This window comes from Melospiza melodia, chromosome 3 (assembly GCF_035770615.1).
Source record: "Melospiza melodia melodia isolate bMelMel2 chromosome 3, bMelMel2.pri, whole genome shotgun sequence".
In the NCBI taxonomy this organism is placed as follows: domain Eukaryota; kingdom Metazoa; phylum Chordata; class Aves; order Passeriformes; family Passerellidae; genus Melospiza; species Melospiza melodia.
Window position 1 is genome coordinate 41,284,419 of NC_086196.1, and position 27,899 is coordinate 41,312,317.

General features: G+C 43.5%; 1 protein-coding gene across 2 annotated transcripts; it reads right to left on the reverse strand.

Moving 5' to 3' along the window:
- Positions 1-722: 722 nt before the first annotated feature.
- TNFAIP3 (TNF alpha induced protein 3) lies at positions 723-17,135 on the reverse strand. 2 transcript variants are annotated; one of them, XM_063151464.1, is made up of 9 exons: positions 16,815-17,135; positions 13,406-13,718; positions 9,043-9,233; positions 8,680-8,827; positions 8,329-8,499; positions 7,389-7,569; positions 5,088-5,998; positions 3,025-3,257; positions 723-2,366 (listed from the first exon to the last, which is right to left on the reverse strand). In XM_063151464.1, exons 2-9 carry the CDS (start codon positions 13,716-13,718, stop codon positions 2,082-2,084), a joined length of 2,433 nt encoding a protein of 810 aa, XP_063007534.1. In that variant the 5' UTR covers positions 16,815-17,135; the 3' UTR covers positions 723-2,081. The 2 variants fall into 2 exon arrangements, with proteins under 2 accessions (XP_063007534.1, XP_063007535.1); XM_063151465.1 differs by having other exon boundaries at positions 2,203-2,359.
- Positions 17,136-27,899: the final 10,764 nt, after the last annotated feature.

Genomic DNA, 27,899 nt, shown 5'->3' on the forward strand with positions numbered 1-27,899 from the left:
CAGTACAGCAGTCATGGTGCAGAAATCCCCTGGCAAGGAGGCTGGGCTAGGCTGAGCTTGGGACGAGAAGAAAACACTGCTTTCATGTAATTTTTGGCAACTTGCTCCTCATGAACTCCTGAGCAACTCGGATGCCAAGGCTTCCCTGCTGTCCCTGGCAGAGGGGAGGCTGTAGGCCTGGTCTGTGCCTCTGGGGCTGCACACACAGCTGTGTGGAGGCTGGGATCACCAGCTGCCTCCACCACCTCCCAGGGTGGCACTCAAGCACCACTTGTTGGCAATTCCTGAAATAACTGACGGAGTAACACAGAAAGCCAAGGCAAGTCAGTGTAGCTTAGGTTTTGTTGCAGTCTGCTCCTGCACCATCCACACTCTCCCACACTCATTCTTCTGGGGTCTAAGAGTACTCTGCACTCACAGGAATGAACTCCTTATGGTCCTTCAACAGAACCAAGAGCCCTTTCTGAGAGAACACCCACTTACAGCAAGTTATCTATCACCTCTTCAAAGCACTTGGCTGCATCATCTGTACCAAGGAGCAGTAACATGCTGAATGGCAGTGCTGAACAGAAAGGCTTCCTTCTGGGGGTGTCCCACCCTCAACTGTGCTCTCTTGCATAGGTATAAAAATAAAATAAAAACAGATTCAATCCTTCAATAATTTATTTCTTTATACCAGAGAAAGTTTTTCAGTTATACATTTAAATTTGTAACTTTCAACACTAGAGTAAATATATGTAAAAAAAAATCCTAGCTGTGCAAATTTCAAATTGCATTGTTTCAAATAATATAAATATTTTAATAAAACATACGTTCACATTAAGGTTCACAAAATATATAAAATTTAACAGAAATACGTGATGAGTTATTTAATTTTTTTTCTTCTTTTTAGAAAACAGGTTTTTTAGTAACTAGAAAAAGATTCTAAACTTGAGAAGCAAGTTAGAAGAGATCTCACCTCCAAAATCATAGCAGCAAAACAGATGCTGAAAACTTAGAAGGTGTAAAAGAAGAAGAGAGAAGCAGGTAACAGGCACAGTGGTAAAGCTGGGGTTGCTAAAGAAATTACTGCAGATTGAGAAATGGATGCATAAACTTCAGGAGTAAAATCTCAGGCCTGAAGAACTCTTGTTACTGAGCTCCCAGCTGTTTGCATGGTAACAGAATCACATTAAGGATGACAGAACGTGTGACACAAACGGGGAGGGAGGGTACAAACAGCACACACATACTCCTGACATTTGCAGTGCAAGAGAGACAAGAGTCAATCTTGTTTCAGAAGTGAAGACAAAGGGCTTTGGGGTTCTTCTTGTCTTTTGGAGGTAATTCCTTCCACACAAGTGGAAAATGGCAGGATACATTTTCACCATCACATGCATTTCTTCTGCAACTTCCGTCTTTCCAGCTGTCTTGGGATTTGGGAAAGGATCTAAATCGGGTTAGGTAGAGCATGTCAAAGGAGCAGACCAGTGCTGGTCTTGTATCTGGCTGTGGTTTGCTGAGGGCTCTGCAAGCACAGAAGTGCTTGCTGTTATCACCCTAAATGCCCGTGGGAGCTCCTGCCCTGTGAGTTCTGTAAGAACAGCAAGGACACGGGCAAACCAAACCACATTTCTTCAGATGTCAACTGGAAGTAGCATCAGTCTGTCCTGGGTAATCCCATTCAGGAAGGACTTGCCCCTGACTGATGTATGCAGCCATAAAAAGGTCCTGCACCTCTGACAGCAGACATGGCTCCTTCCCTGGGAGAGGGGAGGTATTGAGAAACAGGCAGAACTGGGAAGTTCTTTGGATTCAAATGCTTCATACTTCCTCCTGGGAAGTCCAAGAATTAAATATGGCATTGTAGGAGCTTAGTCATGAACGAGAGCTCTGTGCAGAAGGCAGTGTGACCTTCTCAGCAGTTCTTGTATGCAGTGTTTAGAGGAAGTAGAAATTTATTCCCATTCTTGGGAATAAACATGATCTGAGCAGACAGCTTATGTTTCCCTCCACCCTCCCACTCCCAGGACTGTTAAAGTGTTTTGGACGTAGCACCATTTCAGGGAAGGACGTAGCTGGCATTGCTCCCTTGTTCCCCACTAGCCATAGATCTGTTTGAACTGGTAGCACTCGTTGCAGTAGCCGTTGCACTTGGCATTGCCATAGTGGTCGCAGGCAGGCGCTCGGCAGCGCTGCTTGGGAGGCTCCTGTGCCCCCGGCTCCCGGGCACTCCCCGGCGGCGGCAGCTGGCCCAGGCGCCGGCACTCCGGGCACAGGTCCTCACTCCTGCATGCCAGGCTGTTTCTACACAAAGCCACAGCACACTGTCTCTTCTGGGCACTCAATGCTGCTCGCTGCACTTCTCCTCTGTGCTGCCCTGTTCTCTTGAAAAATATTAAAACACATTGTCAGCTGCTGTGCTGGCAGCACAAATGGCTTTTCATTTCCTTTTTACTCTGCTCGTGGTTTGTATAGGTAACCACCTGGGGATTGTTCACAGGCACTTCTACAAAGTGCAGTACCAAGAGCCAAGTTGAGTTTTACCAAAGAAAATCACAAATTCTGTCATTTCTTAGGAAAAACTATTGGCTTTTTTATCTTTGGCAACCCTCAATTCTAAAAAGACCAAAACCAACCGAATTAAAAACCTTATCTGGAACAAACACAGTCTGTGATGGACTCAATCAAAAGTGCAACTTGAATCCCTTGACACAGCTGCACAGCTCTAAGGATAAGAACAAAAATCCTTCCCCAGTCAACAAAATAACCTAGCTGTTGGTCCAATTGCTTCCACTGGAATTGCTGGCAAAATCCCAGTGGAGGTAAAACTGAGCATGGCCATGGCAACCCTAAACTGAGAGTGACTTTTTACAAGTGCTGCTCAACTGCAGCAGAAAAAACTCATTATATACTCTATGCTTGTCTTTCCATAGTTAAGATGCAGCCATTTGAGGATTTTCTATTATGGATCCCAAGTTGCTCCCACAAGAGAAAAACACGCAGTGCTAAACAAGAGGAAGATTTAGAGAAGTTCACACTTACTTCTGGCTGCCTCACCAGCTGCTCTTCTGTCCTTCTGGCTTCTTGGAATCGCTGGTTCTGGGCTATAATGAAGCAGTTCTGGCAGTAGCCCTCGAGCATTGTGCTGCCCAGGGTGCCGCAGTCGCGCCGCTGGCAGGACACGGTGTTATGGAAGCCGGCAGCGGAGCTCCCCGTCTGATCCGCTGCTGAAGACTTCCTCTGAGATCTCCTCTGGTGGCGCAGCAAAACACTGTCTGTAAAGCATGAACAGGAGCAGTTTGAATGTGTCCAATAGATCTGATGACCCAAAGCAGCTACAAAAGGTTCTCCATCTTAAAAATGAAAATAAATTTAAAATATCAACTAGTCTCAAACATGGGTTTTTGACAATCTTGAGACTCCCCCAGTTCGTACATCTTTCTTCATGTTACATACAAACACGTGCTAATGCAGCCTGATTTTCATATAATTTGTTGAAACAGATGATTTGGGAAAAACTTGCCCTAAGTGGGAAACCTAGATCACACTCAAGTCAAGACAAATTTCACCTTTGACTTCACTTTGACTGTCATCTGTGACCTACCCATTTCAGCCTCCACCATTTCAATCACATCAGATAACTGAAGTACAGTGGTACAGAGCTTAAGGGGAAAAAGTGCATTATATGTTTTAGTCTCATGAAGCAATCTTATATATTCCACAATCAGAAGGAAAAAAAAATTCATTGTGAGCAATGCTGGAAAATAAGGTATTGCAAGCTAACACAGAAGTTCCCTAATCCGAACGCACGTGGAAAGCTCAGTGTTGTGAAAGATGTCTCTGCCAACAGCAGGGGGGTTGAATTAGATGATCTTTAAAGGTCCCTTCCAACCCAACCTACTCCGTGTTTCTTTATTTGTATCAGCAAACTTACAAGCAATAAAATAGTCTGAAGAGATAAGCAATAATTCTCTCTTACATTTGCCTTTCAGGCTCTGTACCTAAGGGCTCTTTACCTGTGAAACAGGGCAGTGGCATGAAAGATGAAGATTTCATGCTGTGATTTATTCAGACTACTGCCTTTTTGAAAGTCAGTCTTTAAACACATGTGCACGCACACACAGTGTATTACCAAGGAAGATTTCAAGGTAGAGTTCCAAAGTTATTCCAAAATACAAGCTAATTATCTACAGTCAAATTCTACTTGCTCTGCTTGTCAAGACTACTACAGTGCTTACTCCATAGCATTATACCTGTTACATCCAGAACAGACAGACATCTACAGAGTCCTCAAGGCTTTTTAAACACCTTGCCAACATAACTGATTTTCAGTACCTTCCATACATTTACAGCATTTCCTTTATAGATCTCTACAACTTGTCTTTTCTGTGAAGAAAATTCATACCAAACCATGATTGCAGTGGATGATGGGGAGGTATCAAAAGCCACCCCCTCTTAAGTTGGTTTTACTTCCATCAAAGCTGAAAGGAAGTTGTATACAAGAGATTTCACAGATTTCTCACACTGCTGCCATGTGCCCCTTTATGGTATGCTGGTTTTGGCTGGTGTAATTTTCTTCACAGTGGCTGGCATGAAGCTGTGTTTTGGATTTGTGCTGAGCACAAGACTGTTAATATTGAGATGCTTTTGTTATTGCTGAGCAGGACTTATACAGTGCCAAGGCCTTTTCTGCTTTTCACACTGCCCAGCTGGCAAAGGTGCATGGGAGAAGACACAGCCTGAACACCTGCCTGCCCATGGCAATTAAATGAATTAATTCTTTGTTTTGCTTTACTTGTGTATGCAGATTTTGCTTTTCCTATTAAACTCCCTTTATCCCAACCTATGAGTTCTCCAGCTTTTATGCTTTCTATTCTCTACCTGAGCCTACTGGTGGGAGAGTGAGAGAGCAGCTGTGTGGGGCTTGGCTGCTGGCTGGGGGTTAAACCATGACAATGGGATAACAACAGACAGAAAATCACCTTCTCCTCCCACTGTTTTCATCACCCCCTGCCCTTTTATCACCCAGTGCACACAGAACTTCACAGTTCAAGGAGGCTGATCTGCAGCCAAAGTGTGTCAAAACTCACTCCATCTCCACTTACCATGGTTTTCCCTGTACTCAAAGAAACACAGCGTGCAAAAGCCCTCATTTTGTGGTGTCCCAAAAAACTTGCAGCCAGGTTTCCTACAGAGGCTGCCTCCCCTGTTCTCCTCGGGAGGCAGCGCTGGTGGCGGGGGCTCCTTGCCATGGCTGCTGGGAGCCTGATGGCAGGAGTGCTGGTGGAGGATCTGTGAGATCTGGGACGGGTCAGATGTCGATCTCTGGTGGCAGGTGGGCAAGAAAGCGGGACTGCCATTTGGGGACTGCTCTGTAGACCTTTTGAAGCAAGTGCTGCATATACCATTGAAGGTCCTCTTGGCCTTTTGGCGGCACATTTTGCATGTGGCATAGTCTAAGTGTCTCTGGTCATCCACGTTGTTGCAGGGACTGAGCTGTCTGGAGTTGTAGCAGCGCTCGCACAGCCCGTTGTGTTGCACATTCAGTGTGAAGGGGCAGTCTGGGGTCCTGCACTTCATGGCTGTGGTTTCACTGTACAGGAAAAGGCTCGGGGCGGTCGGAGGCGCAGAGCGGGGCTCCGTTACAGGCCCTTCAGATGTCCACCCTCCAGGTTCACAAATATCCCCACGGGAGGAGCCTGACCCAGCTGCCTTCAGCTTCTCAGGTGCTGCTTTGGAGCTCTGCTTTCTTCCTTTGCTTCCTTGGGACCTCTGCTCAAAGCATTCGTGGCAGTAGGGCTGGGTGTTCACAGACATGTAGAAAGGGCAATTTGGTGTTTCACATTTCATCTGTAAGAGGGAGAGCTGGGAAAGTGACAGATCCTGTCTGTTCCTGGAACACGTCTCTCTTCTAGCAGGTTCAGCATTCTCCTGCCACTTCTTGTACTCATGCTGTACCAATTGAAAGTAATCTTCCACGAGGTTTATTTCTTTGGGTAGGTTGCCTTCATCTAACCTGACAGCCAAAAAAGGAAGATTGCATCAGTGGTTGAAAAGAGCAGATGGTGGGGGTGGAAGCAAATATAAGCAACGTGGGAAGGAAATGCAGACTTAATGCACATCCATATTACTCAGACAGAAGATCTGGGATGTTACCCTGTTGCTGTAAATGGAAATAATTTCAAAAGCAGGTGTTCAGTGATGGAGACTTTCACATCTGAAATAAATGTCCTGACACAATGCTAAACAGAAGTATTCTTAAAAGGCATTGCTACGTGAGGGTTTTCTGTCTAAGAGCTGTTTGCATAAAGAATATGGGTAATCTCTCAGAAGCAGAAAGTCCCCCAAATGGTGAATTTCTTTGAGGATCAGTGCTCATCTGAGTATAATGATACAGTTTATTGTGAAATCTGCTCCTGGTTCTGCCCTGTTGGGTCTGTATCTACCAGCAGAATTCTTCTAACAAACTGTGGGGCTTCAGTGTGGTGTGTGCAATGCAAGCATCCATCATACCATCCTTACTGCCTCCAGCTGCAGGGACAACCCTACACTGGAGTTTCACCATGCCACAGTTGGTAGGCTGAGGAGCTAACATTTCTGGCAATATTCCAGAGCACATCTAGGCAGAGCAACTAGGGAAGCTCAAGTGCTACCCTTCACGTGTGCTTACATGCTTCAGGTAGAAGGACTTCAATTCTCAAGACCCCTACACAAGAGCCAGCCAACAGCACGAAGATTCCTTTCTGTGGGGTAGTGGAAGCAAAGACAGAGGATACAGGGAGTTACTCCCCTCCATCAGTTCTGAGGGGACTGGTTGGGCATCACTGCCAGTGCCCATTGAATATGAGAAGCTGATGCCAGCTGCTCCCTGCATGTTACTGATGCTCAACCATTAGGGGCACCAGCAGAGATGCTGGTTCCTCCACTGGCCACAGCTTCCTGCCTGCTGCCACATGGAACAGCCCAGGGTGTTGAGGCAGCTGTGCTCAGAACATACTGCCAAGGACTTTACCCAGGGCAGCCAAAATTACACCAACTGCCCATTATGCAATGTGCCCTTACACAAAGCACGAGAGCTTGGGCTAACTAGTTCCTGCATTTAACTACTGTTCAGCAAACCTCCTGTGTAATACAAAAGTCACTGAAACTGATCAAATGGATTTTTTCCTCTAAAATGCTAGTTTCAGTTTGCTAAATCTGAACACATTTTTGCCTTTAAATTTAGACTGGCCTCAGCTCATACTACTTCAAAACATACCAACAGTAATGCCAATGTTTCATATTTCAGGTAGTAAACACATGGGCCACCTAGGAAGGAAGGAAAGACCAAAAGAACACACTGGGCTGCCCAACTTGTCCCACCTCTGTAAATAAGATAACTTTGATGAAACAGGAATGACACTCACTTTGCAGCATTAATTAGATGAGTTGTACCATGATCCCAGCCTTGCACTGGAATTTCAATCACCATCAAGTAGTCTTTTAGCAGCTGCTCTTTCTCCCTCTCTTCTGCATCTGTCAGAAAGTGCACATTCAAATCCTCAAATCTGCCGTGCTCACTGGTGACCAGAGGGACAGCCCGGATTTCTGTGGGGAAACAAGCTGGATTAGCACATACACACACAAAAACACACATAGAGATATATATGTGTATATGTGTATGTATATTTACACAAACATAACCACCCAGTTAGGAATAACCACAAAATGCAACACACGGAGATACCACCACTAAACTTTTGAGAGAGAAGAGAACAGCTGGGCAGAGCAAGGAGTTTCTGCATGGGGGAGGTTGCAGACACAGCTACATCACAAACTTAGCCCCATTGCACAGTAGTTTTAATGACCCCATAGCAACTATCTACTCCGCTTGAACAGGATTGTAGACCTTTGTTTGTTATGCCTTTTGGTGGTATGATGCTGTAACCTGAACCTAGAGAACTGCTGCCCACTCAGAAGAGATGTGTTAAAAATGGTAAAGCATATATTTCATTATTCCTGCCAGGCAGTGGTACCCTGCCGTGAGACTGCATCCTTCAAAGCTTCTTCTCTTACAATGTGAAAGGAGGCCAGAATACAATAAAACAGATGTTACCCTTTGACCAATTCCAGCCTGCAAGCAGGTGAGTTGCACTCTACTTTCAGTGAATATCTTGAAGGCAACCTTTCTTTCTGCTCAGATTCACAGACAAAGCTCCTTCTGCTCACATTTTAGGAATATAATTCAAATTATTCTAATTTAACTTTAAAAATGCAAATCTAAACCAGATCATATTTCAAATGCTTTATCAGCACAGTAATTTTGAAGAAGTAACATAAATACCAAGCGAGGTACTTGAAAAATACCTGGCCCGCTGTCCTTCAGAGTCACCAGTGGTGTAAAATGCATGTTGTCATAGCCAAGCACAATTGGATATCTGTAGCATTCTTCAGCTGGCCACAGGAGAGGCAAGTAAACACCACCAACATTCAGAGGAGCAAAACTGGAGCCTGACTCTAAGCTTCTAACCACTTTATCTGCATAAAGAAGAAAAAGAAAACACAAATAATTATGTGCTACAGGCAAGAGAAAATGTATGTTGGGGGTTTTATAATAATTGCTGAAAACACCATGTTCTGAAATGCATCTACCTGTTGACTAAGATCACTAACACAGCACAAGAGTAACACAGTGGGATGACTGGCCAGGCAACTCACCTGCAAGGACAATGATTGGCCTTCGGAGGATGTTAGCAAGGACGAAGATGTGGATTTCTTCCAGCGCATTATAGGGAAGTCTATTTCGAGCCCCAGATATTTCTGGGGAGGTCATTTCAATGAGGTATTCCCACTCCTCCTCCCAGTTCTGAGGAAAGAAACAGCTGTCACCAATGGTTCAAAGACACAGAGGTCAGGAGCCAGCTGCAGCACAAACAATCACATTTTCCCATTTCCTCCAAAGGGAGACTATTTCTGCTCTCCATTAATGGCAGAATCCATGAAGCCACAAAGCAAACAGAACCAGCAAGGCAACGCTGGCGAGCACTCAGAAAACAGCACCACTCCCTCAGGCTGCCTTACCCGGGTGTCATAACGGAGTCCTGTTTCCACAAACTCCTGGGATTTTACAGCCTCCCGCTGCCAGCGGAGCTTGAAGTTCCGTGTGTCAATCTCCCTGAGAGCACTAAACAATGTTTTCCTTAAGACAAGGTCGATATCTTCAATGCCCCACATATACTGCGATGCAGCATGCATAAGGCAATTTCCATCACCTGGAAAAAAAAAAAAGAAAGAGTGCATTATTTTCAAATGGCTATTTAAATAAAATGCCACAAGCCTGTGGGATGTAGAATTACACCTCAAATATGCATATTACCTGTGCACTTCTCTCTAAGCCTCAGACAGAAGGGTGGCAAAGAAGGAGACCAGAGTCATGGTCTCTGTTCAGAAACAGAAAGAAAAAACTTCCCTCCCTACTGGTTTTGTCTCTGCACAAGTCCAAGTTAAGCTGTCATCCAGCAATGCCCCTTACCTATCTTACTTAATTTTGACTGATATCACAAACTAAATTTTGGGGTCAACTACAAATGTCAAACACAGCTGAAATAGCTTTTTAAACACAACAAAATCATCTTAAAATTACAAAAAAAAGATGTAAATCTCCCTCATTGGTGTTTATACAAATATACACCCAATGGGATGAGGTTGAGATAATGAAAACCATTAGAAAAATATTATAGTAACACCATATTCCCTCATGAGCACTGCTTGGCACTTGGCTGTGCTTGATTGAGGAATTGTAATAAAAAAGGAGACAGAAAGGGAATGGCAGGTGATTTATGTAAAGCAATCATAGGAACACCTCTGGCCTTCCTCTTAGAAATGATTGTGTGTTGGGTTGTTACATATATGATTTAGAGGGCTGATTTTAAAACACAAAATTAAGTCAATGAAAAACAGTGATTCGATTTTTATTTACACAATCTCCTTGCATTGAAAACTTCCTCTTTATAGGTAGGAAGGATTGTGATATTCTGCAGTTTCAGAGAGGAAACTGAGACTCAGAGGAGATAACTAATTTAATTAAAAGGTGTGACAAGAAGTACATCTATGGCTGGGTTTCAAATTCTGTCTCTATCCATCTTCTTCAAAAGGGGATGTCTCCCCTGAAAGGGAGACATCAAGAATCATTACTGTCACGTCCTCAGATGCAAAACTAGGTCTGATGTCTACCACAGTGGTAAAGAGATTCACATAATACTAAGAAACCACAGCAATTTTCTTGGAATAGAAGACATCAACCCTGGTAAAGCTACTAGATTTTTCTCACATGAAAAAAACCCAAACAAACCCACCCAAAGAACTCCCACGAAAGAATTAAACCCGGTTTGCCATATACATGATGAGTTCAATTACACCATTTGTGAACACTTTTGCTACTTATTCTGTGAAATTGCAGAGAAAAGCCTACAACAGACTCCAGTTCCTGAATAAAATATAATCTGAAATCTACTCAATGCTTCATAAATTGTTGTGGGGTTGGTGCATATCAGGCTCCTGCAACTGCCTTCTATTTTTTGCGGTCCTGCAAAGCTTACTTCAATTCTGCAGGCTGCTTACTTGAGCTCAAAAATCAGGGAACAACCAAGAAGACAGAAAAACTGACTGTGTTTCCTTCTGACCAAGAAAGATGACATATTAATCCCATTAAAATTTTCCCTTTGCAAAATCTAGAGCAAAGATAAGACTAATTTTCTTCTCTCTCTGAGAGCTCACTTTCGGTTCTTTATTTAGAAGCACTGCCCAAAATTCCTTACACAGCACTTGGAATTCCCCCACACCGTTTGACTAGCAATTGAGCAACAGTTGTACTTTTTGTTCTGCGGGTGCAGCGTGGCCTCCCTCGGACTTTCCCAGGGGGTGTGGCTGGGCGAGCTGGAATGAATGCCAATTCATTATACAAGTGAAATCTCTACAGCCAATACATGCCGGAATTTTTCAATTAAAAAAAAAAAAAAAAGAAGAAAAAACCCTAACAGTTTCGATTTTTGTACCTCCTACTGCTTTCCTTCTATTTCCATTCAGATGTCTGCAAAGAATTATGTGGTGATTCAAAATGGCTTTTTTAATTAAGAAAACCCCACCACTCCGCAGATTCACAAACATAGTGGGTAAAATATACATCAGAAGATCCTGTAGGAGATACTTTCTCTGGTTTCAACAGCTACAACCTTAATCAGAAAAAAACCCAGAATCTTCTGAAGAAAGCTCACTATTAACTGAGAGAACTGACATATTCTTCCGATATCTATGGGTTAAGCAGCTAGATGTTTAAAAAGTATTTTTCACATCGCATGGGAGAAAAAAAAAAAAAAAGTTGTTTTCTGGGATAATACAGGGCTTCTCCAGGCTTCTGCACTTCTTTCAGAGATCCTCTCCTACAGTCCAATGTACCTTCTTTCTCCTACAAAGGTCCTTCTATGCTACTACTTTGCATAACCTACAGGTTTCCAAAGCCACTCCTACTCATGCACTTAATGACCCTGAAGCACTGAAGTGAAGCCAAGTTCTTTGTCTGCTCAGTGTATGGGGAGCCACAAATCTTGCTTTGCCTTCCCTCAACCTGCCCTAATATTTCAGCACCTCGTATACAGGTACGTATACAGGTACGCCTGCTCATGGGCGGGATCCAAGTCCACACTACTCCCACACTGGCTGACGGCCATGAGACAAAGAAGGAGGGCAGTGCTGCTGAATGTAATGTTGTCACCAACAAGGGTCTGCCCAGGCAGCCTTAACCCCTGCAGGATTTGTATTGACTGGAGATGGGGGATTCTAAAACTGTTACTCTTTGCCCTGGGCAAAAATTGTGCACATTGTCCATTTTCCTAGAAAATCTGTTCGAGTGAAATTTTTAAGATGCAACACCTGGAGTGATGTTATCTTCCTAGTACATGCAAAGCACTGCCTGCCCTGGCTGCAACTCTGGTCCTTCCAAAGCTCAAGATTCCATAACTTCTGTGCACAGCGCTAACTGCAGTCATGAGAATTTTACACCAATGCAGAGGCAGCCCAAAAAGCCCACCAGAAGGTCAGTGCCTCTACAACAGTTACAGACATGCACATCAGCATCAGGCTTTAGGTTGGGCAGTGACATTTATTCAGGGGGTCTATTTTTATGGCTTCTGTACAACATAGCTGTGTACAGTCAGACTGACAAATATGGCAGAACTTGAAAAGAAAAAAATGTGGACTAGGAAGATAAGGGCAATGTGTATACAAGCAGATATGAAAAGAAGCAAACCCAGAACACAACATGGACTTCAACAATGCTGCAGGTCCACCACACTCAGTGTTTCTATAACTGCTGTGATCTGCTCCTTGAGCAAAGAGTAAGTATTTCTCATCTTCTTGAAGTCCTCACTGTCCCAGTCTATTGCTCCTGGTTAGGGGCAGCCTGTGCTGTAAGGAATCCTGAGTCCAAGTTTGTAGTTGCGTGACCATAAGTCATAGCCATTACTGAATCTTTCCTCCGCTGAACGTAAAATGCCTGTGACTCTTACAGTCATGTGCCAAGGTTTCCTGCTCAAGACTGTGGAGAAACATAACCTGTTCAGGAAATCTTGGCACTACTACTGTGCCTTTTCATTTGTAGCACTTGATGCAATACACACACAGAGTAACCCAAAAGCCAAGTCTTGAAACCAGCACCGACTGCTGAGAGAAAAGGGCGCTGCAAAATTTGTGTTGCACAAAGATGGGTGTCAGTCACACACATGGGACTTAGCAGTGGGTGCTTAGGGAAGGCAAGAGCTGTGAAACCCAGGCAGGGAGCTGAGGATGAGAGAGAAGCCCCAGAGTGGGGCACTGACCCAGGGACAGCAGTGTCAGGTTCCTGGGAGACTCCATGTTCTGACTGCCATTGCCATCCCTGTTAAAGCTGGATCAGCAAGCAAGCACTGCCTGCCAGCTACAACAGCAGGGCTTATTGGAAGGATATTAGCTTCTGCTAAATATACATGGGAATGCATCCCTGGTCACTCAAGGCATCTGAAGGCTCCTCTTGCCTGGCATTAAAGGATGTTTGGCACTTCCGATGAGGCAGCCCACATGTAGCAGTCAGATTCATGGGAAGGCAGTAGCTTCCAAATCAAGTTTCCCTGCCTTCTTCTTGACTCTGATGTGCCACAGGTTACTGATATTATGAAAATACCTGTGAAATTCCCACAATATTCACATACTGTGGTATGGACAAGGGTCTGCTACAGCCTCAGAACAGCACATCATGTGGAAAGAATTTTAATTTCAAAACAGATTGAAAGGCAGCACAGTTTTAAAGCCATGTGCTTCTGTTTCAGTAATGTGAACTCAGATGCTATTAATAAAGCTGATACATTTGTATGACCTGTTTTACTGTGAGTGCAAAGACCTGCTCAAAACTTACCATTAGTCTTCAAAGGAATGAGTCTCCGAACCTCCCTGCACCAGTTGAGCTTCCTGTGGCGCTCCAGTGAAGTCTGGGTAGCCTGGTCAGTCAGGGACTTCTGAAGCATTTCCCGAAACTGGGGACAAAACTGGCACATTCTGAACATTTCTATGGTGTATCTGTGCATAGTCCTGAAGTGATGAATTATTCCACTGGGAGGTCTGACTAGATCCTCAGGTGTCCTCTCTCTGATCTTCATAGCCTTCAGCATATTGCTCTGATACAAAGCTTGGGGAAGGATGTGTTGGCCAGCCATGTTTCTAGAAGACATCTGAAATGAAAAAGGATCCTTTTATTGGCATGTTAGTGTCCTTCTATCACAGTGCTATCACTTCTGCAGTGACTGAGAAGGCACTTTCAGGGTGGGATTCTGGATGAAGTTTTGCCTAAAACAAGTACTGAGTGGATGCAGCCCATCTGAGCCTTTCATAAACAACATTTTTCAAAGCTCACATTCACTAACTTTTCTGCATTACTCAGATACAGACACTGATCAGCTTACCCCACGCATTTGCTAATATAATTTACTGTGATATTGAAGAGGATTTATGCATAAGTAAGGAAACTGCACCATCATTCAAAAAGAGCATTTAAATCAAAATAAGGATAAGAGAAGGCAAGGTTGAGGGAAGGGAAAATTATCCTGGAAACTTAACTAATTGATAATTGCACAGTGTAATCCCATATGCACTTGATGAATTTCAGGACCTTTCAAGATCTTGTTTTGATAACATGCCCAAAAAAAAGCAGTTAATGACCATTTCAGATTCCCACAGCCCATACATTCTGAGCAGGGGTGGTCAGAAGAGTACAGAAAGAGCACCAAGAATTGCAGACTGTGCCAGTATCAGTCCCATACTTACAGTGGCCAGATATGGTGGATGAGGAATTTGTCACTGGAGGACAGGCTTAGGTTACTTTTCTCGAGGCTCTCTGTATTTTGTGAGTGGCAGAGCTATGGCTCAGAAGTGCCTGTGCCGTGTGTGGGGGTGCAGACTGCAGTGCCACTATTACTCACTGGTAAGTCAACAGAGCTGAAAAAGCATTTCCATCTGGCTCAAAACCCCCAATATATTTCCACAGCAGGACATGTAATGTTTACTGCCCTGCATCCCTTTCTTCAGTAACTCTCGCCTCATGGAGTACAGCAGGAAAAACAAAAAAAGAAGCCCGTAACCTCAAACCTGCTACATTCTATGAAATACTTACTCAGAGGTCACTAACTTTGTGGCTAGTTAGAGCCAAATGTAGGGACCACATCCCTCAAAACCCCTGTGCACTACAGTAAGAACAACAAGAACATCAATAACCTGTTTTTACAGGGAGAGACTCTCCATGCTGTCCACAAACATTCTTGCTTTGTTCAAAAACAAAGCAAAAATTGTATCAAGACAAATAAAAGTATGCATGCCTAAAATGTTTAGAGTTCAACTAGTCAATTAGGAGAACCTACCATTGTGATTACGGATCTAGGGACAAGTATCAAGCCATATATGTGTATCAATCTCTGGGCATCAAGTACTAGAAGGAACTAAAGATTGTTTATGCAACAATTAGGAAGTTTTCTCGTGGAGATGGGAGGCACAGAGAGAGGAAGAAGAACTCCAGCCTGACAGACTGACCAGGAAGGCATTCCCAGGTCTATGGAGGCAGAAGATCCCTCCTGCACAGAAGGGCTTTGGCACCTCCTTCCCCCCAGGGAAATAGCTGTTCTCTCCTCTTTACCCAGGCACTTCCATTGGCAACATCCACCTCCAAATGCCCAGCCAAAGCTTTTGAAAAGAGCCGCTCAGGGTGAGAGGGGACCTCAAACTCCAGGCGCCGAGAGCTGAGCTCTATAACCTCTCTGAGAACCAGCTGATGGAGAGATACAGAGGATAACCCGGCAAGCCCTAAATAGAGCCAGATGAAACAGGCGATGCTACAAAGTCCTGCTTTAGGTGATGTCATTCACACACCCTAAGAGCACTCGGGACCGTGAGCACAGCTGTCACATCTTGCAACATATGGAAAAGCTTTCCTTTAGGTAATAAAGATGGCATATTCTTATCATTCCCCCACCAGCACACAGCCTTAAAATGAAAATTACATATTTTCTCATCCACTCTCCTCACCAATATAGTTTTACACATGCCATTTATGTAATCCTTCATTTAAAAGCATGAATGAGTCTAAAAAGGAAATATAAACAACCCTCTACCAATCTATGTGATAACCACAGCTCTACTTTGCTCTGAGATTACCAAAGTGCTGAATTCATTACTTATGTTACTAGAAACATTGAGTCAATGGGATTTTTTTTACACGAATAAGATTAATCACATGACTAAGCACTACCGGCATCAACTCTGAAATGGTTATTTCCAGCTTTAAGTAACAAAAAGTACTGAGTTTACAGAAGCACTCACTGAAACTACATTATTCGATATTATGCTCTACTGGCATTTTTTCCCCTCCACAGGTGGAAATTACTGCCTGTGCTATTTACAGTCATAAATGTGAACCAAGGCAAAAGCCAAGCAACCCTTATTTTCAAAATCAATGTGATGAAACAAACAGAACTCAATACACATCTAGCTGGACTCATTTAAAAGTAGAAAACTGAGCTACAGTTATATCAATTTATAGTCTACTGTGCTTTGCTGTGTGTTATGCTACTTTAACCTTCTCACAGGTAATGACCAGGAATTCCCAGAAAGGAACAGCTGTAAACAATAATTAGAGACAGCATCCTTTCCAAAGGTGTAATGCTGAGGATGCTGAGCTTGGGAAAGCTGAATACTGTTCTGAGATCTGCCAATGGTTTCATAAAGTTATTTTCATTTTCTGTCCTCTATCTGAAAACCAGCGAGTAATAAACTTCTCCATAAAGTGCTAAAACTTCTAAACCAAACATGCTTAATACCTTTTAAGCCCCCCGAGATTTTTCTGCCTGGGTCTTTGCTCGGTACAAAGTAAAACACAGTACTACTCTCAGCCAAATCAGAAGATGAGGAGCGAGGCTCTTTTAAATCCCACATGACGGGTTTACACACAGTAAGTGTTCCGCGTTCTTAGCTCCCTGCCCTACTGCTCCGCTGGGGGCTGGGCGTGCAGGCTGGGAAGGACACAACACGGCCCAGGAGAAGGAGCCCGCAGCTCCGGGGCGGCTTTCCCCGCGGCACTCGCAGCCAGCCCGGCCGCGCTGCGAGCCGCAGCAGCCGCGGAGCCCCCGCGGGCCGGGCCGGGCCGGAGCAGCGGGCACAGCGTCCCCGCCCGGCCGGGGGCCGCCACACGGGCTGCGGCCGAGCCCGCCGCCACCGCCGCCCGCTCCCCGCGGGGCCCTCCTGCAAAAGTGCTCCGGGATCCTGCCCAGAGCGGCGCTCACCTCTCCGCGGGCGGCTCCTCCTCCGGCCGATCCTGCCGTGACTCCTGCTCAGCAGCGGGGCTGAGGCGATGGGACGGAGCATCAACCCCCACCGCGCCGGGGCTCCTGCCTTCCCTCCTCTCCGCCGCCTCCCCGCCGGAGCTGCTGCTGCTGCCGCTGCCGCCGCTGCGGAATGAAGGGCTGAGCCCAGCCTCTTGTTTTTTTCCCTTTCTGTTTAAGCGTCCGGGTGAAAAAAAAAAAAAAAAGGGAGATTGAAAACACAACACAAAAAACCCCCACCGGGGATTTCCACCGGCAGGGCGCCGGGACTTTCCGGCCTGTGACAACCGGCGCGGCCGTGCGCCGCCAGGGGGCGCCGCCGCCGGGCAGCACCGCCGCCTCCCCGCCCGCCGTGACTCAGGCGCGGGATTTTCGGGAGCCGGGATGTCATTTCTTCCTTCCTTATTCCTTCCCCCCCGGCCAGGGGGTTGCCCATCCCGTCCCGCAGGCTCCGCTCCGCTCACGGGCCGGCCCGGTGTTGCGTCGCGGGGTCCGGAAAAGCCCCGTGTCCCTGCGCAGAGCGGCGCCCCGGCCGTGCCCCGCAGCCTCTGGCTGGGAGCGGGAGAGGCGGCTGCCCCGGGAGCCCTGCCCGTGTCCTCCTCCTCCTCCTCTTCTTCCTCTTCCTCCTCCTCACGGGCACCCGTGGCCAGCGCCTGCCTGGCACACGGGTCTGGGGCTGCAGCTGCTTGGGGGTACATGCCCACATCCCTGCCCCAGCATTCCAGCAGGACATTAGGGGCACATCCCATGGAAAGTATTGCTCTTGCAGGCGGTTTTCAGGCCAATGCAAGATTTTTTGTTGTTGGTTTGTTTGTTTTTGTTTTGTTTTGTTTTGTTTTGTTTTGTTTTGTTTTTCATGTAGCTTGTATGTGCTCCACAGTTTTGGCTCTGTATTGTAAGTACCACAAGTGACTTGATTTCTTAAATTACCGGTTAGGCCAATATAGAACCCCATAGTCCCAATACGCTGGCATTTTCGGCAGGAGATGTTACATGTGCTTTAATCCAGCCCTGCTCGGGGTCAGATTGTTGCAGATAAAGAGCAGAACCCTGGGCTAAAACTGTCAAGTCAGGGAGATCTAAGTGTCTGAATATGATTGTAAATTCTTGACTGCAACTAGCAGTTTATAGGAATAATTAAATTTAATTATTGTAAACAATTAATGCACACCTTTAAACAATGTGTTAATATCTGTGCAATAAAAAAACTCACCGAATAAAACACCAATCTTTCAGTCCTGTTAATATAATTTATGGATGGGACGTATGCTGGAAAAGGGGCAGTTTCTTGCTCAACAGCCTTACAATCTGAAGGCACCCAGAAATTAAATACAGTGGAACAAAGTTTCTTGCAGTATGAAAACACTTAATCTTCCCAGATAATGAGCTCCTGCCTGTTCCTGAGTATCCACCCCTCCCAGTGGCAGGATGAGAAGCCAGGGTTGCTGCATACCTTGAAATCAGGTCTTAAATATTGGCTCCTTCAGAGAACAGGTGGATTTTGGATGAGTTCAGCTTTGAACTCCTTCACCTCACCTCCAGTAGCAGCAGCTGGCTCAGATCATTTGCTCGTGTCACACAGCAGGGTTATGTGGCAACATGATCTTTCCCAGGGTTTACAGGCCTGTGCTGGCTCTGCACAGCAGCCATCCTTCTCCTCTGCCTGTGTTCAAAAAGAAGTCAGGGATATGGCCAAAAAAAGAATAATCCCTCCCGGTTTTTTTCCTCCTCTCCTTGGAGAGTTTTCTTTTAAAGTTTTTTGTGGGTGTGTTGTTTTATTTTTCTTTTTGCTCCCCTAGTCTCTCTACTGTCTTGGAAAGTATAGCTGGGTAGGAAGGCTCTGCATTTGGTGATTGGTAGTCTGAGGGGTGGCTGAAATCCAGGGAACTGGATGCCTGAGGGAACTGGGCTTGCATAACTAGGGCAGCATCTGTGCTCTCATTTACACAGTATATGTTTCTGCCAGCATCTTACTGTTCCCTTCTCCTGGACATTTCCCCCTGTCCTCTCTTGGGGACTGAGGTAGCAGATTGCTGAAGTGATCTGATTAGAGAAAAAAAAATTTTTATCCTAGACATGTCTCTCACATAATATGAAGGCCAGCCCCTCACAGGGTTTTACAGAGAGTACTTGAAGTGATGGAGGGTTTCACTGTGGAGTAGGAATGGTGAGCTAAGGTGGGAAGTAGGGAAAAAAGAACTGAGTTACAGCCCATCTGAGCTTTGTATAGGAAACTGCAGCAAATAAATTAACAAGTAGTCCTAGCCATGATGGAGATGCTGAGACCCAGGAAAACCTGAAAAGGCAACAACTAATTTTTTGTTTCTAAATGGTAAGCACGTCTGAATATTAAAAATTACTGTTTACACCTTGATAAACTCAAAGTTGATTGCACATTGCTGGAACAGATGTTTATCAAACAGGTCTGAGCAGGATGGCAGGAATTCATTTGATCTGAGTTTGCACAGCACAAAATAAAGTTCTGTCTTGTCAACCATAACTCCTCAGCAATATGGGAACACATTAAAAACATCAGCAACATCAGTAGTTATAGAATGCACGAATATACATTCCTCTTTTCTGAATGACTCCTGTTTGGGTTTTTTTTTTTTGTAATTATATCCTATAGTTTATCTCATCATTTATGGTATAATGCTTAAATTTAATGAAATATAAGCATATATAGATATGTATAAAGTCAAGGAAAATTTTCTTCTTCAAAGTGTGCGTGTAAATATGCACACATACACACACATAACTATGGACATGCACGCACGTATTTTTAGGTAGGTATGCATGTCAGTCATCTCTTGAGGGAAAAGGAAAGTTCTCAGCATTAAGGACAGAATAAGAAATATTTTAATTTTCAGCTATCTACATTCTGGTTAAGCATAAGGGTGAAACAGTCCATTCTTGTAAGTGTAATGTTTACATAACCCTGGAGAAAGCTGTCACTGGGAATTGCATAATATCCATTTTTTGTGAAAATTTAGGTAATCAGTTTCATGAACATCAATCAATAGCAATTATTTATTATACTTGGGGAAAAAAAAGAAATCTCTCAAGGCCATTCAGGTTTGTATCTCTAAATTATTTTAATTACTTTGCTTCTTCTTACTGTTCAGGAAGGAGTAGCTCACACTCACTAAATTAAACCAGGACCTCAGAGTGTTCAGAACACCATTGCCAAATGTTTGAGAGGCTGCACTAGGAAAGACTCAATGTTAAGACAGTACTCACATAATATTCAATGCTAAGGTGATGACTATAGTAATATGACTATATTTATGGATAGTAACATCCAGGCTTTTAATACTTCAATAATTTGCTGTGTCTTTTAATATCAGATAATTCTTTAAGAGGTGTGATTCATCTAGTAGGGAGGAAAAGGATCATTAAAGGGAAATCCCTTTTAATGCAAGAGCAGTGCTTGAGGTCATGCTTGAGTTCAGCACTTCTGTCTTCCAGGAGCTTTTCTGTTGCTTCTTTTCCTGGTGGAGAAGTGATAAGAGCTTGTCAGTGCAAAGGAAAGAGAGGGGGGAAAATCCCCTAAACATCTCTCAGATAGAAAGATGGTGCTTATTACTGAATCAAGTAATGATGGTAAAACAAACAAACAAACAAACAAACAAACACAAAAAAACCCCAAATCGTGTCTGCCACTGATATAGCAAGAGATGAACTGGTTTTGCGATTTTTTCCATTACCCATCTGAATACAGTAAAAGAAACTACAGATTCCAAAGAAGACTTTTACTGAGTATATTGACAAATGACTGTACTGGAAGTAGGGGATTGTTATTTATGAAAGTAGGGGATTCCAAAGAAGACTTTTACCAGCGTATATTGGCAAATGACTGTACTGGAAGTAGGGGTTCTTATTTATGGCCTGGGGCCAAGGCTTCCTCTGCCTTTTTTTTTTTTTTTTTTTTTTTTTTTTTTTTTTTTTTTGTGTGTGTGTGTGTGTGTCTGTGTGAGCTCATTTTCTCCTTTTTTAGTATTTCTGAGAGAAGTGTCAGAAGGGCTGGAACTGCAGTGGGTTCAAAGAGGCTGAAAGTTCAAATCTTGCCTCAGCCCCTTTTGTTAACCTGAAGGTTAAGCTGTAAGGGTGGTATTCTCCCATTAAGGATGGTGAAGCAGTGTGAAAAATGAGCTATGGAGGCAAACACTGGGCATTTCTAAGAACAGATTTTGTCATCTGTAAGGGGATGAAGTATGGCCTTAACCATATACTTACCTCCTGGTCTGGAGGTGTTTCAGCGATGTTGTCTGTGAAATGCATGGAAAAGTTTAAGCAATGATGATAAAATCTTTGTAACTTGTTTTTTATTCCTCTGGTATCTGTAGATACTGCAGCAAGGCTCAGGGCCCCTAGGAACTGCAGACATAGCTATGTATAGCTACATTTGAGACAGCAGCACAGCCCGGCATTACTGACCCTCTTCAGTGCACAGTACAGAGAATTCCAACAAGGCCCCAGCAAGAAATAAGAGGAAGACCAACATTATTTCTGCTTAGGAGAGCAAAGTGATTTCAGTAGATTTTGATGCAGGCTCAGACTAGACGTGTGGCTAAACTAAGTACAGCAGTAGAAAGCCAAATCAAAGGCCCATTGACCTCACTGCCTTGTTTCTCACAGAGGTTGAGAAGCTGTCCAGGAAAGCACATAGCAGCAGGCCGGATTGCTCCCAGTACTTTTCCATCCTGTGCTTTTTCACAGTTTCTTGTGGGATTTGGGGCTGTGGCTTACATTCTGACACCTCAGTTTCTCAGTTGTATGGTAAGTTTGTGAATGCTTCTTTCCTCACACTTTTCTGTTGTCATGCTTGTTTGACTACACACCCTTTAGAATAGAATCTTTTCTTGTGTTGTGTTTGCTGTACTTTAACGCCTAGACACATGGTTATTTACCATGCAGCATGGTCCCTGCTTCCAGAGAGTTACCATCCATGTGTAGCAAACTTAATTTAACTGTGAAACTACTACTGTCAGAATGGTCTTTGATTTAGGTTGAGGGTTGTAAGCATAAAGCACAGCATAGATAGCACTGCAGAGGGATGGATTCTGCACGGGAACGTCTTTGCTTTCCAAAACTACCTTAATGCACAGAGCAGTGGCTGCGTTTAGGTATTGTAAGCCCAACCATTGTAGCTTTTAACTTGATCTTTAGGCTGGCATGACTGCTGTGCTACCAAAATGTCAGTGCACGCCACAGCACGGGACTCTGAAGCAGAGTCTGGTTTTGGAGCTGTTTCCTTCAGCTGGCAGTTCAGCATCCATGAGTCAGCAAGTGGTTAACAAATAAATAGCTAAAGATAAAGCCTCATATGAAATCAAGCAGGGACTACTGTTATTTTCCTTTCTATATTCCTGTCTGATGAGATGATCAGCCATTCTGACTTTAGGTATGAAGTAAGCATTTAGCACAAAGCTATATCCTCTGGGAATGGATGGGAAGGGCCAAGGAATGCAGCCAGCAAATGCTTGCTCACTTAATTAAAGCTCTTACTCCTCTCTCCTCTGTTCCTTGAACAATTCCAACATGTAATGCAGTCAGTAAAACTTTCTTAGATAGAACAACATGCTGTTCAGCAGACTTGCCAGTCTTCCAGATCTTTAGCATTCTGTATTTCTTTCCCAATGTATTCTAGTTTCACTGGAAGTTATTACTTTCTGCCAAAATATAACCAGTTTGTATGATCTGAATGGGAAAAAAACCCCGCAAACTGTTCTCATTTCTTTTATGTATGTCCAATAATGTATTTTGTTACCTATGTTTCCATTTATTAAACTAGCCTTACACTCTTTAAAATCAGTAAAGTTATTTTGAATTTTTTAATTTCCATGTACTTGGTGCATATTTGAATGAGTGACTGTATCATTCCTTGACAAAATGGGAAAACTGCTGATGCTGTTTTCTCTCAAGATGGAAATATCTCTTCTCAGCAGCTCTTAGTGATGGAATTACATGGGGAGGGCTAAGTGAATAAAAAGTGACCATGTGAAGGTAATCTTTAGTCATGAATCATAGAGCATGAAGCTTGTCATTCCTTTCTTCCGTAATTTTTGTCATTTCCCCCAAATCATCTAAATGTGGAGAAATAGCCATGAAATATCAGTTTCTACAGTACTTGGTGAATGCTCCTGGCTGGCTTTTACGTTTACAATTTTCTAAACATGACAGCACCACAGCCTGTTGAGTTTCTTGGGCTGTGTCAGGCCCAAAACTGCTGCCACATGGCCAACATCTCTTTCAGGAACAGACTGTTTTGATTTTGTTAGAGAGAACAGGATGGTGTGAGGGTTCTGTACCAACAGCACTTACTGCAAATCCTGTTTTAGAGTTACTAGTTTAGATGTGATAGTTAATCTTAGTTGGCACACTCTCAACCAAACTGTTCTACCGGGGTTTTACCTCAAAAGTGCTAAGCATTCAGCAGGTTTCAGAATCTCATGTGTTAAGAGGTTAACTACATTCTGGGACTGTTCAAAGCTCACAGCCTTCAGTGACAATGAGGAAGTGAATTCATTCTTGGACTTTCAAAAGCAGAGGAAAGGCATTTCCTTTGTGTAGAGCAAATTCTGTGCATGGGGAATAACGTGAGAGGCTTTATGAGTGGCCAGAAATTCAAGTTAGCTTTCCAAATGTAGGGAAAATCTATCTGCCCTGTATCAGCAGTGCCAGAATTTCCCCAAGAAAAATACTTCCAAAGAAGGATATTTATTTACACATGGGAATTTACCAGCATATGCTGAACTACATAACAGAGTCCATAGATTTTTTCCTAAAAGCTAACAGTCATCTCCCATCAGGGAAATGGTGAGTTTGCTTTGTAAACATGGGTTTAGTCAATGTCCACGAGGTGACTCTGATCATGTGTTTTAGCTCAAAAAGCACATTGTGTTCTTCTGATTTCAGAGGGAAGGGACTCCCCATTTTTGCAATGACAGCACTTGCTATAAGGCTAACATAATCATTGATTCCTAACTTCACAGAGAGGATTTTTAAAGACTTCTGCTATATACGCAGGGGGAGTGTGTTTTCATGTCATATGCTCCCACTTGTGCAATTTTTGATGCTTCAGAAGCAAAAATTGTAGCTGTTTGCTACAAATTCCAGTTTACTCATTCAGATGGAGAGAAGTAAAAGTAGTCTCAAACAGCTTTGGAAATCATATGGGAAAAAGTAGTGTATCATGCCTAGGAGACATTGTAGAAATACATGCATCTGTGGTGTATGTGGAACACCCCAAGTAGTTATTTCTGTCCACATGGTTCTTGAGCATTGACAAAGGACTGTCTGATCTGGATCACCTGGACCTTGTAAATGCATCTCTCTGTGTTGGCCTTCTTCATATGGAGCAGGACTCCCTTTTGATGGAGCAATGATGGACTCCAGACTGTACAGGACAGGCAGCTTCTGAGATGCCATAGGTTTAAGTTTTTTTGGTATGTCTGTAATAGTTCATTGTCCAAAAGCATTTCTCATGCTTTGTAAATGAACTGATGAATTTGTCTTACACTTAAGAGAAGGCATTTCTTTATTTGGTGGACCAGTTTTAAAGAAATTTGCTTTCTCTATTGCAAAACCTTTTTTTTTTTTTTCTTCAAGGGGACAACTGCTGAAGTCCTACTCAGCTCCTCACCATTGTCATCAGAATAATTTACCTTTCAAGTCCTCTCCATACAGAAGAATAAATGTTGAAAAAAAAGAACAAATAGATGCTTTTGCATAGTATCTAGAGTGAAGGAAATACTCTGCTGTGGACAAGATAAAGATTGAAAGTTCATTGCCAAAAATTTAAGTGCCCTGCTTTATCCTATCTGAATCATGCCTGGTTTGTGGAGTAGGAGTCAAACAATTTAGGAAGTCCAGCACACATCTCATCCTGATCTCCTCAGCCTCCTCTTACTGCTGTTCTGTCATTTTTTCCCTTTTATGGTCATGCACTTTGCCAAAACTAGTTCATTTTAAAAAGAGATGAAAGGGAAACGCTAACTTTATGGCTAGTTCTCAAATTTCACTTGTTATGAAATTCCATGAGAACTTGTGGCAGAAAACCAAGGAGCCCACAGTCAGTAACTATTCCATGGGATCTGTTACCACAGTAAAGGCCTGCTCTGGCAGAGGTGTTTCAATGAGGTCAATTACATCTGCCTGCATAGGTTTTCCCTGGCAATTCCAGCGGGCTTATGGCATCCTGCCATTTCCTGGACTAAATAAATAATTTAGGTGTACACTGAGGACCAGCTATGATATTCTCCCAAAGAACCATCTGCATTTCAGGGATGTACCTGTTTACAAAAAAAAAAAAAAAAAAGAGAGAGAGAGAGAGAGAGAATGAGTATCAAAGAGTGCCCAGGGTCACATCATCTGCTGAGAAATACATGACAGTGTATGCTGGATATGTGTGTAAGCAGCAATTATTCTATCAAGTAATGCATGGACTGTATGCTCCAGTAAGGATATACATCTATGCACATATGAGTACAGAGATGGTACAGAAATGGAGCAGAGAAGGCTAAATCATAAGGTGATAGAGGCAGCAAAATGCAAGCAACAGGTACAGAGACTGTGGCACAGTATTTAAAGAGTGGGTGGTTCTCACAGCTTCCCCATGAATCCTTTGAACCTTTGTGCCTTTCTGTTGTTGTGAGTACGGTGTCAGGATACTGCCCAGCAAGTGTGCAGGCTATACCTGTGGGTGCACGCACCCCTGATGCTCAGATGTGCCTGTGTGAACACCCCATGGCTGCTGACTCTTACAGGGCAGTGTAAGATCAAGTCTGTCCGCCCTGATAGTGTCCTTTCTGCTCATCTTGCTGCCTGAGCAGGAAGGTAACTCTTATAGCATACCCAGTGGTTCTGACAACATTGTGATCAGTGATTGCCATGATTAATAAACTGTAGCCTGAGAGGGGCTTAATCTGAGTGACTTCAGTGTGATGCAAAATCAAACTGAGTGATAAGCTTCAGGCTTTTCTAGTGATCTTTCTCGAGATTGTCAGTCCTAGGGACACCATGTCAGCATCTGAGTGGCTCTCTAGGTATGCTCTGTCACTCTCAGCATGCCCCTGCAAGTACACTCAGCCTGGACATGTCTGTTTTATAAAAGCTCTCCACCTGAAACAACAGCCATTAGTTATTGCTGGTCACAGGCCAGGACCTAAGCATGCATCATTCCAGGAGTCCCTGTGCTTCTGTGACTGTTTACTCCTCTGGCTGCAGATCCATTACATTGGCCATGGGAGCAGGTGTCTATATGATCCATCTGTGTTTTCTTTCTATGATATGCTGAACCCCTAGAGGTCCAGGGAGGAAGTAACCCCTGCACACTCTGCCTTTGTGATAGATTCTTGTGGAAGAAAGATCAGTTCTTCCCCCCTTGGCTGCTTGGCACGTGTATTTAACTGGGCATTAATGAAAACAAGGTTATCTCCAACCTCGTGTTTGGCAGGGATTAGTTCCTTTATGGATAGGACAGATTGCACCATAGCAGGAATAGTTTACAACAGGCTAAAGTAGAGCTTTGCTGTTACTTCAAAGTTCAAAGTGTGAGTCTTCAAACTCTGGAGAAACTTCCTGGTACCAGAGACATCCTGGGCACAGAGGGTGATTCCTTCCAAGGAAGTCCTGCACAATTCTAATGAAGCTCTGAAGTAGTTTGTCTACTTCCACTGAACTCTGCATAAAACCCCCCCACAATGCTGTTGTAGTGCATAGCTAATTTAACATCAAAATTGCTTATCAAAGGTAAATCTCTTAGCTGAACATTTGCCACTGCATGAGCATTTTGCAGGTTAGAGGCACCTATGCACACTTACCCATTTCTTGCCTTGTTTCAGTACTCAGTGTATCTGCTTGATGTTAGGCCAGCACTGTTATCATTAGGAGAAAGTTGATTGGTTTCTCAAGAATGAAATTAGACCATGTGTTTTCATCTTATGTCTTAATTATAACCACAATCAGGCAAAAACGGTTTGCTGAAGTGTTCAGCATTGCTGACATTAAAACCCAGTTTCCTGTTTATTTCTATGTTTGTCAACCCCTTTTTTAAAAAAATAAAATATCAGATTGGTCTCTACAATGAATTTGGTAAAGGGAAAAATGAGGGAAAGCCTGACTTAAAATAGGTGATTCTTTTCTAGGGACAAGGCTAAGAATAAAATTTCATAATTTTGTCTTTTTAAAAAATCTCACTTTTTTATTCAAATTGATCTGATGATCCAGTCTTAGGAGCGGAGACCTGATTTCTTGCAATAAAAAGACTTATTCATCAGGGATGAGCCACTTGCCACTCAAAGAAATGTGAGCCCATACCTACTGCTATTTGCATTTGTGGATAGAGACTTTTTGTCTGCCATCCAAGAAATATGCTCTTGTTGACCTGAAACTGCCAAGAGTCAGATTAAATACTTCCACCTGTCTCCAGGATGAAGGCAAGCAGAAATAGCAATTCCTCTGTTGCACAGTGGCTCAGGGGAGGTGTCATGTACCCAGTGTTGCTGTTCCTGCCTCTGCCATAGAAGGCCAGGTAAGGCAGGGGCAAACCTGCCTTCCCTTTACCCTTCTCGGTGATGTAAGGAAACCTGAAAGCTATGATGGAGAACACACTATGAAGGAGTCTTTCGGTCCCTCTTGTTCAAAGTGTGGCGCTTAAATAATTTTTTATTTTTTGGGTAGGAGGGAAAACACCATGGAATTAGGTTTCATCATAAACTAACAATGAGAAATCTTACTGAGGCTATTCCAATTAAGAGTTAAATGTTTCTGAATAAGGTAGGTGAGACTCAATGTGCAAGGTTGGGAGCACCGTAGCCTGAACTGTACCATCTGGTGATATTAGATGTAGGAAAAGAGCCTGTGTCTCCTCACATCCCAATATACTAACCAAGAGGTCTTTAGTTAAAAGGTAGGGGGCTATAGCACTGTCTCCTTGTTGTTTACTTTGTGCCCTTTTTTTTTTTTATGCTTCCAATGCTGCAAGTGGAAATTAAAAGTTTTCCAATGAGTAAAAGTGCAGGTGATTATAATATTTTCAGGTAA

Excerpts from the sequence above, each read along its gene's own strand:
- TNFAIP3 (XM_063151464.1), bottom strand. The coding sequence starts at position 13,718 with ATGTCTTCTAGAAACATGGCTGGCCAACACATCCTTCCCCAAGCTTTG. Across the intron at positions 8,500-8,679 it reads GCCAATCATTGTCCTTGCAG|ATAAAGTGGTTAGAAGCTTA; the intron begins GTGAGTTGCCTG and ends TTCTTTATGCAG. Across the intron at positions 5,999-7,388 it reads CATCTAATTAATGCTGCAAA|GTTAGATGAAGGCAACCTAC; the intron begins GTGAGTGTCATT and ends TTTGGCTGTCAG.